This window comes from Notothenia rossii (assembly GCF_949606895.1).
Source record: "Notothenia rossii genome assembly, chromosome: 5".
Lineage (NCBI taxonomy): Eukaryota > Metazoa > Chordata > Actinopteri > Perciformes > Nototheniidae > Notothenia > Notothenia rossii.
The window spans coordinates 92,737,952-92,749,415 of NC_136903.1; the positions used below are offsets into that span (position 1 = coordinate 92,737,952).

At 44.1% G+C, this 11,464-nt stretch overlaps 1 protein-coding gene across 1 annotated transcript in view; it reads left to right on the forward strand.

The window, feature by feature from the left end:
- The first annotated feature begins 285 nt into the window (after positions 1–285).
- rnf123 (ring finger protein 123) overlaps positions 286–11,464 on the forward strand; it is a 99,857-nt gene continuing 88,678 nt past the window's right edge. Inside the window, exons 1-6 of the mRNA XM_079680632.1 lie at positions 286–426; positions 6,488–6,793; positions 7,129–7,216; positions 9,348–9,427; positions 10,124–10,215; positions 10,517–10,571. Coding sequence (XP_079536758.1) covers positions 6,712–6,793; positions 7,129–7,216; positions 9,348–9,427; positions 10,124–10,215; positions 10,517–10,571 — 397 coding nt within the window. The 5' untranslated portion in view covers positions 286–426; positions 6,488–6,711. The remainder of the gene's footprint in view (positions 427–6,487; positions 6,794–7,128; positions 7,217–9,347; positions 9,428–10,123; positions 10,216–10,516; positions 10,572–11,464) is intronic.

Consider the following 11,464-nt stretch of genomic DNA (forward strand, 5'->3'; position numbering starts at 1 on the left):
CTAATTACAAGATCTGAATACTTCTATTTTGACTTAAGAATACGACCTGAGTACTTCTACTTTTACTCAATTACAATATCTGAGTACTTTTACTCAAGTACAACATCTGAGTACTTCTACTTTTACTCAAGTACAACATCTGAGTACTTCTACTTTTACTCAAATACAAGATCTGAGTAGTTCTCCCCCCTCTGGTACTTTGTTAGACTTTTAGCCTCTGGGATAAATAAAGATTTCTGATTTTACGTTTTGCGTTTTGCAGCGCCGCTCCTAACTGTGTACCTCGTGGCGCTCCGTAGCTTAGAGGCGTTGACTGTTGTGGTAAAAAATAAAAACAGCTCTTTTTTCATCGCGACAGAAAAAACACCTCCTATCTTTATTCGTATATATTATACAGAAAAACCGCCGCAGGAGAAACCAGAGAAGGTAAGTTTTCAGTTTGCAGGCTAGCTGCTGTTAGCAACACAACAGTCTGTTTCTGTCGGGGAGCCATTAGCATGCTAGTGGCTGTTAGCAACACAACAGTCTGTTTCTGTCGGGGAGCCATTAGCATGCTAGTGGCTGTTAGCAACACAACAGTCTGTTTCTGTCGGGGAGCCGTTAGCATGCTAGCTGCCGTTAGCAACACAACAGTATGTTTCTGTCGGGGAGCCGTTAGCATGCTAGCTGCCGTTAGCAACACAACAGTCTGTTTCTGTCGGGTAGCCGTTATCATGCTAGCTCCATGTAGCCTCTCAGCTCTGAGATGCTTCACAGTCACTGATATGACCTCCTTTCAGATGTTTAAACACGTCTACTTCTGTTAACTCTACATGTTGTTGATTAACCACAAAACACTAAGTTTGTATTTATTTACTGTTTAGTTGCTGGGAAAATATGTGTTTGTTCATCATGGCCTCTCTGTGAGCAGTGTTTATGTTTAGACTGGATCAACTGACATGTCTTCATCCAGGATAAACAATCTCCTTTAAAGGGGTCCTTACATATAGCACAAACAGCAAGGCAGTAACAAGTCAACAACAACGAACACAACACAATCACGTCACAACACAATATTTAGAGCTATTAATAACCAGTGTATGTCCACAGAGATGCTATGAACAAATACATTTACATAGAAATACAAGCATAGTGTTTTGTACGTTTTCATTAGAAAATAGCAGGAATGAATGTCCAATTAACCTCCTGCATTATGCCATCATACTTATCCACTTATTTGTTATTTTAACTTATTGTGTTCTTTTGTTATTAACCCCATGAGACCACGTGTATCACATCTGATATATAAAAATACACAACAAGTGGAAATTGAGGGGGAACACTCTGCCACCTATAACAATTCAAATGATCCAGGCCCAAAATGCTATTGCTAGAGGTTTCCAAATTGTTGCCTGAGACATTATATTCAGCAGAAGTCTCCACGTTTGCAGTCAACCAAAGTAGTTTGTAAGTATCATCTTTAGCTAGATGTAACGAAGCCCCCAGGAAGTGTTGAGCGCACATACGGGTACTTCTGCTCTGACAGTCAGGCATGCTGGGTAATCTGACGTTTCGCTCTCTCAAAAGTTGGGCCATTTTGTCCTCATGCGCCAATGAGCAGCTCTCATAGGAAAGATCGAGACCCCGCCTCCCACGCTGTATCCAGTTCTTATTATACATCCATGGTTGTAACGGACAGAAAAAACACACGACCACATCACTGAGTTTGGCCTGGAGAACTGACCGTTTATTTCTGCGCATGCTCATTAGCATCACCACGTTTGTTTCACACTCGCTCTGATGATGTCATATACACATAAATGGAAACACGACTTTGTTCTTATCAAATATGCTTTAAGGCCCAGATACACCGGCCCGAAATCGGCAGTAAATGGGAGTCGGGCCGAACATGAGCGTGGGCACGCCCTATTCGGAGTGGTGAGCGCCGCACCGTCGGGTCTTTTCTGCTGACCTGACGCCTTTTCTTGCCGATTCAACATGTGGGATCGGCGTCGGGAACACCACCGGAAGTCTGACAAAGGGATAACACTGATTGGCTGTTCAGCTAGCGAATCAGTGCATGAGAAGCGTTAACGGAAGTGAGGGAGTTACACAAATGATTTAACACAAGCGTGAGTCCAAGGGCTGCTAGCTCCAGTACCTCCCGTTCGTCCTGCTCCTGTTCGTTCATGTTTTCAATGGACGAGAGTGAAAATGGAAAGAAAAACGCTATTTGTTGTTTGTTTATATCACGGAGTCTGTTCTTCTTCTCTGTCTTCCGGTTGTTCCGGTTGTTGCCTCTTTTGAATGATGAATACACACTACTACCGCCTGCTGGTAAGGAGAGTTATTGCCACTCACGCATGTTGGTCACGCGGTTGGAAAACGATGAAAAAGTTGCCAAAAGTCGGTCAACCCGTCTTTCTTCATGGACGTCGCCATTTTGTGTGCTTCGCGGATGCGCTCGGCTCCTCTCGACTGCTGCTCGGTCAGCTTCCGGATGAGGAGGCATTCGTTCAACCAACTTTGCGATGTTCGGGCTGGCCCGGTCAATACGATTTCTATACCTGACATATTTCTATACTTCTTGCCAATTCTTAATTTCTAATTAGCCGGCCAGTGTACACTCGAGGTAGGTCTCCCAGACTAACAGTAGATACCATTACAAACATTTTGAACAGGGGCCATAATAGTGTAAATAATGTTTGTTTTGGCAGTTACAACTGAATGTAATGTTTTCTACTTTTTTACATCTGGGAAGGCATTTGCCTTCATCAGATGGAAAGTGTCTTGACCAACAACTTAAGTATTTCTTAAAGCTATGCAGGGCATGCAAGAGAGCAAACACAAACAAGAACTGATGCAAACAAACAAGTGAAATTAAGAATGAAATTGAAATCGTACAATATAATATTGTGGTGGTTCATCTTATAATTCAGTCTAGAGAATGCACCAGACAGCATCTACAGTAAGACCTGCAAACATCTACATGTTCTAGGGTGAGGCCCCCCAAACCCTTCGTGTGTCATTTCGTCCGCGCACATTTTTCAGGGCAATCTCTATTGGGCTCAGGGCCATCTGTAAATCAGCTTAGATGGCCCACAGGGCAGGGTAGTAGCTGGGGCAGTAACTATAGTAACGCAGTGTAGGCGGAGCCGTGACGTCATCTTCAATGAGAAACACCAAACCAAACATCAGCCGTTAGCTGTTAGCACTCAGAGCTCACAGCTCCTCATATCTGTTCAGAAACTGGACAGAAGTGAAACAAGTCCAAACCACAGACTGTCTGTGTCATGGAGAATACAGTCGCTGGCTTGTTTATGTCTGTAGGCCGTTGTTGTGAGTGTGGACGGTCGGAGCATATACTGCGTTAGCTTAGCCGATCTCCATTCAGAAAACACGCATTTTAAAAGGTGTCTCGCCTGCCGCCTGTCTGCAGACTCAAAGCATTAATTCATGGTTTTTACTATCCGGTATCAGTATGTTGTTACTTCATCATCATTTAGAAACGTGTATTACAATTAAATCACGGTCAAATGTGTTCATCTTGTTGTAGTTGTAGCCCCTTACGTCACTAGTTTAGCATACTCAGCCCGGTTGTTTGTCCGGAAAGAACCTCGATTTTTTCGAGCCAGAGAAACGGTGAAAAAGTACCCGCTAGCCGGAACTACCCCGAGTGGAAACGCAACCAAAAACTGTCCGGGTTTGGCACGGCACGCTTAAACCGTGCTATGCGCTGCAGTGGAAATGCGCCATAATAGCATGCATCGTGACATCTCAAATAAGGTCCTCCAACCTCTCTCGGCAGTACCGCTCTGGTGAGGTGAGTAGGGGGCACTTGTCTCGTGCCTTATCCCTTTCGTCCTAAGTAAAGTTTGAAACTCATGCCCGGTGAATTCAGTATCATTATCAGATCTTATGCTCTTAATGTGTCCATGGAGCTTTTGCTCTATCACTCTTTGCTTTGATGAAGTAGGGAACAATCATCCCACTATAATCATCAGTAAATGCTCTAACAGATCTGTGCCGGTCTTTCTCTGCTGGTTCTATTGGACCGCATAGGTCTGTATGTACTGGCTCCGGTACTGTCTTCTTTTGCGTCTGCCTGCCTGTTTCTGCTTTGAGTACATTTTCCCTGCGTACATATTTCACAGTTATGGTTAGACATGTCATGTTTCCCTTTGATCGACAAACCTTTAACCACTTTCTCAAGTTTAGACACATCCTCAAAATGACAATGACCAAGTGTTCTATGCCATGTCTGGATGCCATGACAACCATTACCAACATCATCAGTGTTTTCATCCTCTACTGTGCGAAGGTAATATAGCACATCCATTTTAAACTTGGTACCGTTCTGATGAATCAGCCAATCATCACCGTCCTTGAAGCGGACCTCAGCTCCGCTGGCTGTCGCTGCTTTCACGGAGAAAACGATGTGAAGCGCTCGCTTGAGCCTCGTTCTCCCTCGCTGCCGAGCAGAACAACTTCGGCTTCTCCTCTCATCTTCACCATCCCGCTCGCTTTCGTTCCATCTGCCAGCTCTATCTTACTCTCTTACCTGTGTTAGATGATGGTGACCTGCTATACATGAATGCCTCTGACCGGTGCCTGATGAGCTTGGATGCTGTGTACCATTGAGCCTTTCTGGATGTGGATATCGAGTACACCATTGCACTTTGTATGCTGCTGCTAATTGGCCGTCTTTGTCTGCTCGCAGACTTTCCCATTGGTTGGGTTTTATTCATACATCTCTGCTTGGGTCGGTTCCCTCCTACATATGTGTCAAAGAGAAAGTCTGTATGGCCTGCGCTCCCAAGACGTGATTCAGATGCTGGTTCCTGCAGTGAGAACACAACTGGGTAAAACAGCTTTTAGACATGCTGCCCCCACAGCTTGGAACAAAGTTCAGAAGGAGCTGAAACTCTCAGATGTAATCACTTTGGGGGAATTCAGGTCCATCCTAAAGGACAGAGGACACGACACCATTGGTAGATGTGAGTGCTCGTATATCCTAAAGTCGTTTTAAATGATGCCAGTTTGAATGATTTGTAATCGTTTGTTTTACTTCACATATTGACAAGCTGTACTTGTCTGCCTGTCATGTCTGTGTTTTATCTGTTGTAACTTCGTTCATGCTGCCCTTCTTGGCCAGGTCAGTCTTGGAAAAGAGATTTTAATCTCAATGAGTCTTTTACCTGGTTAAATAAAGGAGATATATATCTATCACATGGTCCTCGGGTCTAAAGCTCTTATCGATTGTCTTAAACTTTGCCAGTCGTTAATCAAGTGTGTCGTGGCACCACCGTCGACCATAAGACCTCTCTTATTTCCTTCTTGATTCTGACAGTCACTTATCTTGAGAAAGAATGATGCACCGGTATCATCCTCCGTGTCTCCATCTGCCTTCCTCACCCAGCCCTCGGTCATCTCGCTTTTCGTCTCATCATGAGTGATAAACTCTTGTAATCTAGACACTGCACTAATCCAGGATGCTTCTGCATTCTTTGTTGCTTCTTCTTCAAGTGCTTTGTCATCGTCGTAGTCTATCGCTGGCTCGTCCAGGATAACTTCACTGAGGCCGCGCAGTTCCATGTGCGCCAAAGACCTCCTCTCCCATAACTCAACCTTTTCCTCGTCACCGTCGAATAACAACTTAAACCACCTTTGGCCTCCTCACCTGTTGCGTGAGACCTGTGCATATCATCTGTAGCTAGTTGCAATGGACAGAAGAGTTCGGCCTGGAGAACTGACCGTTTATTTCTGTGCATGCTCATTAGCATCTCCACGTTTCTTTCACACTCTGATGATGTCATATACACATGAACGGAAACCCGATATATAAAATATAATACAGCAAATACGTTTATTTTCGTGTTTTTTACAAAAGGTGCAATTATCACTTCAATATCTGGCTATTATTTGACGTGTCCGGCTTCACAGGGTTAATATGTCACTAATACATGCATCACTATTATATATGTAGTAATAATGTACGTTTCCCCATTGCGGGACAAGTGGAAGGATTCTGATTCGTTAGAACCTTTAATTCCTGTTTATCCAGTTTAATGTTTCATATAAAGATAAGGCTCTACTAGCTCTACAGCCGAGGTTTGATTTGTCTCATGTGACTGTCTCCCTCTTCTGTTTTCATCATGTGTATTAAATCATATATACAGATCTGGATGAATGATGTGAAATATAACCAAGTGTTAAATCAGACTTTAGTTCCACCTGGAGTAAATCCACCAGCTACCCTGCAGTATACAAAGTCATTCAAACTAGCTGCACCTTTACCAGCTTTGAGAACACTTTCATGATCAATCATTATAAAACATATCATATCTATTATTCTGAAATGGACCAATCTGCACAATGACTACTTTTACTGTCTTTCACTATATTTTGATGAGAATACTTTTCTACTTTCACTTGAGGAACATTTTGAATACAGGACTTTTACTGTAACAGAGTATTCCTACACTCTGGCGTCTCCAGGCGTCTCCAGGTGTCTCCAGGTGTCTCCAGGTGTCTCCAGGCGTCTCCAGGCGTCTCCAGGTGTCTCCAGGTGTCTCCAGGTGTCTCCAGGCGTCTCCAGGTGTCTCCAGGCGTCTCCAGGTGTCTCCAGGTGTCCGTGTCCAGGCATTTCCAGGTGTCTCCAGGCATTTCCAGGCATTTCCAGGTGTCTCCAGTTGTCTCCAGGCGTCTCCAGGTGTCTCCAGGTGGGACAGTATGAGCTCTAAAGGCGGCGGCACGGCTTTGACGCGCCGTAACTACAGACTGGCTTCAGACACAGACAAACCCAGATCGACAGGTGAGTGATACTCAATGCTCTTAATGGATGTGTTTCTAACAAAACTGTCTCATCCAAGTTTCACCTGTCTTTATAAAAGTGCTGTAATGAGATCTAGAGAAGACACACAACACACTTTGTCCCATTCAGAGTTCAAGCTGCTTCACATTCAGAGGCTTGATCTACCTGTTGGGAACCTAATAATATAATCAGTCATTATGAAACTGTCTCCAGATTATTACCGAGAGATTATGCAACTATTTCTTTGTTTTAACTTGAAAGTTTGAGTTAATTTACATCCTGAGTATGTGCTCATGAAGCTCTTTAGACTCTGATTGAGTCTCTCTTTCTGTCAGGCATCGTGAACGAGAAGCTTCTGAGTGACTACCTGCACCATGTGTTCCCCCCCTCCACCAATCAGGCCCCTGCTCTGGCCTCCCTCAGGTAACTCCGCCCCCTCCTCTCAGCACACCTGTGATTAAACATGCTATGACAGGAAGCGCGACTGATAGCAAACAAAAAAACTAAGGCTGTAGTCGGATAATCCAAAAATCAGCTCCTAACGTCTAACCCTATCTCCTATTCCTTGACCTCTGAGTGAAAGGTCACGGGGTTAAGGGATAGTGGATAGGAGAATTCAAAAGGACTTAGGAGAAGAGACTGCGGTACTTTAGAGAATCGAATGCACTTTCACTATCCGACGTGTTTATGATGCGCCAGGGGACGTCCTGAATGTGCGTCTGCTGCTGTGGGGAAACTATGGAAACTACAGTTTTCTATACAGAGGACTACAACATGGATGTTTAATAAGAACGAGGGACTCATCTAGAGACTCTGCACCGTGCTCTGATGCTGTTGCTTTATGCTTTATGAACAACAGAGAAACATATTCTTCATGACCAAAGTTGGAAATGAAATAAAAAAGGAAAGTGAAACTTCTGCTCGTCACCCTCTCCCTCCGGTCCACATTAATACAAATGATTCCAATACGTATGATTGTATGAAAAGATCTTAAATCAATACAAATGTATTTATTATAAACGTTAGTCCTTAACATCTATCACTGTGTACATCACCATTCAAACATCTTTTAAAAGATGAACAAACCCCACACAGCTCAGTGAAATGTTGACTTTATTTGATCATTTCAGTAAAAACTAACGTTCATATTTCTCTTTTTGATTATAATACTGATGAACGTTCAAAACAAAGCACTTTGGCAACTTACCACATACGTTTGAAAATGCTTAATAAGCACCGTAACTTTCATGATATCATTTCTCCGTCATAATCGTTTGTTTCCGTGAACGGCCGACTGTTGTGTGACGGCAAATGCTGCGGCTGCAATGCATTGTGGGGCAGCGTTTTCTCCTCTCCTTTCGGTTAGGGAGTTCCAGTGGTTCCTAAGCTAAAGGAGGTTATAAAGGAAGTTTGAAACCTCCTTTCCTTTCATCTAGAGAATTTGAACGGTACTTATCATGGCTGCCACTGAGGGACTTCCGGGTCATTTCACTCCGTTAGGAAGGTTCCTAAGAGAAAATTAAAAACAAAACAATCTTGACGTTTAAAAAAAAAAAACTAGAAATGAAACCCGATTTGAAACACAGCGAGAAAGTTTGAGCAGAAACTCGTAAAAAGATCACAAAAAAAATCAGAAATCGTGGAAAAGTAAAAAAAAAAACGACAAAAAGAGATCTTGAAATGTCTCTCTGCCTCTTCAGAGTTGCATCTGTAGTTATGGGATGGCTGTCTCTGAAGGGTTGAGACCTTCTTGTTGCCCTGACGATGATCCTGGTCACTCCATCTCTAGCGCCACCTTCAGGTTCTCCGGATTGAAAGAGTGTGAACGAGTCAGAAAAACAAAGTGTTGAGAAACGCTGTACCAGCTGGTGTGTGTGTGTGTGTGTGTGTATGTTTAGCCCTGACCTCCTTCAGCCAAACGGATTCATGTTACCCCCAGTCTCTCTATACATAGACACACACACACACACACACACACACACACACACACACACACACACACACACACACACACACACACACACACACACACACACACACACACACACACACACACACACACACACACACACACACACATACACACACACACTTCTCTGGGTGAACAGCAGCGGTCTGGAGTCGCGTTGAGATTAAAGTTTAAAGCTAATATAAGCATGACGTTTGAATCGTGGCAAAAAATAATAATTTAATAATAATTTCTATCATTTAGGAGTTGAACAACAATATATTAGATACATGGATTTATACTTGATTTGATCAAAGCAGCATTGTTAACAGTCATTACACATGAATACAAAATGTGAACAAAATAGAATAAAATCCAAACTATGCGTGTGTGTGTGTGTGTGTGAGGGTCTGTGGAAAATGGAATTGTGAAATAGCATAGAGTGAAAAAGTGAATTTCCCCTCTGGCCTTAATGACAAGTCAATAAACAAGTGATTGTACGTGTGTTCGTCAGTGGAGTTGATAATTACAAAACTAGAAATAGATATGTTTTGTACTATTCTATTATACTATCTAGTATTGACATCACGCCCCCCCCCCATGCAGGAAGCCTCTGGGGTTCCAGGACCTCGGGGCTCACCTGGAGAAGCTGCTGTCTGAAGGAGAGCCAGTGGAGGATAGCAGAGGTAAAGTCACACTGTTTCACAGAAAAGCACTTATAGTGTAGTTGGAAGTGAACCTGGAGATGTTGAGACCCCCTTATCTCAGAAATGTATGTTAGGGTCTCCAGCACATAGAAACTGCTGGATGATAACTTGAATTGTGCATTTACACAATTAGCATACGCTGTGGGTCCATTTAGAAGTTTTCGGCGACTCTGGATCGTTTGGATTGGACAGATTGCTTATCTATTGGAACGTAATGGTCCACAGTAGAGATGACAACGTTCATCTTGTGCTCTCTATATCCAACACTACTCATGGCAGTCAAAGAAGCCCACAGAGAGAACAGATAAAACTGACATTATGGATCCTGTCAATGTCAGAAATTGACTCAGGATCCGCAATGACCCCAAAAACCACTCAGAAACTTTCCAAATGAGCCAAAACATGTCGTCACTGTAGAAAAGACATGATGTCCAAAACATACAGGAGCATAAACTGTGTGTGTGTGTGTGTGTGTGTGTGTGTGTGTGTGTGTGTGTGTGTGTGTGTGTGTGTGTGTGTGTGTGTGTGTGTGTGTGTGTGTGTGTGTGTGTGTGTGTGTGTGTGTGTGTGTGTGTGTGTGTGTGTGTGTGTGTGTGTGTGTGTGTGTGTGTGTGTGTGTGTGTGTGTGTGTGTGTGTGTGTGTGTGTGTGTGTGTGTGTGTGTGTGTGTGTGTAGCTGTTGAAGGACGCCTCGGTCCTCAGCCCGTTGTTCTCGATCACACCAGTGGCTTCGAGGGGCTTCTGTTCGTAGATGATGACCTGCTGGGGGTAATTATTAGTATCATTATTTAAATTCAGATAATCATCAGGTTATTTATTATTCTTTTTATTTTTATTCTTTTTTTCCTTCTTATTATTTTATTGATTTATTTCCTGTAACACACAGCAGTCAGCAGAAATACATCATGGATTAATTTATTAACAAACACAAACTTCTGTTTCCTTTTTATTTTCCCAAAGTGTTTGAGATATTTCAAAATGAACCAGACTTTAAACGATTGCAGTAACTGATGTTCTCTGACTTCTGTGTTTTAATTAATATGATTTATTCTAATATCTCTGGTTCCAGGTCATCGGGCACAGCAACTTCAGCTCCATCAGAGCCACCACCTGTGTTTACAAAGGTAGAGCCTCTCACTGCACACACCTGCACACACCTGCACACACCTGTACACACCTGCACACACCTGCACACACCTGCACACACCTGTACACACCTGCACACACCTGCACACACCTGTACACACCTGCACACACCTGCACACACCTGCACACACCTGCACACACCTGCACACACCTGCACACACCTGCACACACCTGTACACACCTGCACACACCTGCACACACCTGCACACACCTGCACACACCTGTACACACCTGCACACACCTGTACACACCTGCACACACCTGCACACACCTGCACACACCTGTACACACCTGCACACACCTGTACACACCTGCACACACCTGTACACACCTGCACACACCTGCACACACCTGCACACACCTGTACACACCTGCACACACCTGCACACACCTGTACACACCTGCACACACCTGCACACACCTGTACACACCTGCACACACCTGCACACACCTGTACACACCTGCACACACCTGTACACACCTGCACACACCTGTACACACCTGCACACACCTGTACACACCTGTACACACCTGCACACACCTGCACACACCTGCACACACCTGCACACACCTGTACACACCTGCACACACCTGTACACACCTGCACACACCTGTACACACCTGCACACACCTGTACACACCTGCACACACCTGCACACACCTGTACACACCTGCACACACCTGTACACACCTGCACACACCTGCACACACCTGTACACACCTGCACACACCTGTGCACACCTGCACGCATCTGCACACACCTGCACACACCTGCACACACCTGTGCACACACCTGTGCACACCTGCACACACCTGTACACACCTGCACACACCTGTACACACCTGTACACACCTGCACACACCTGTACAC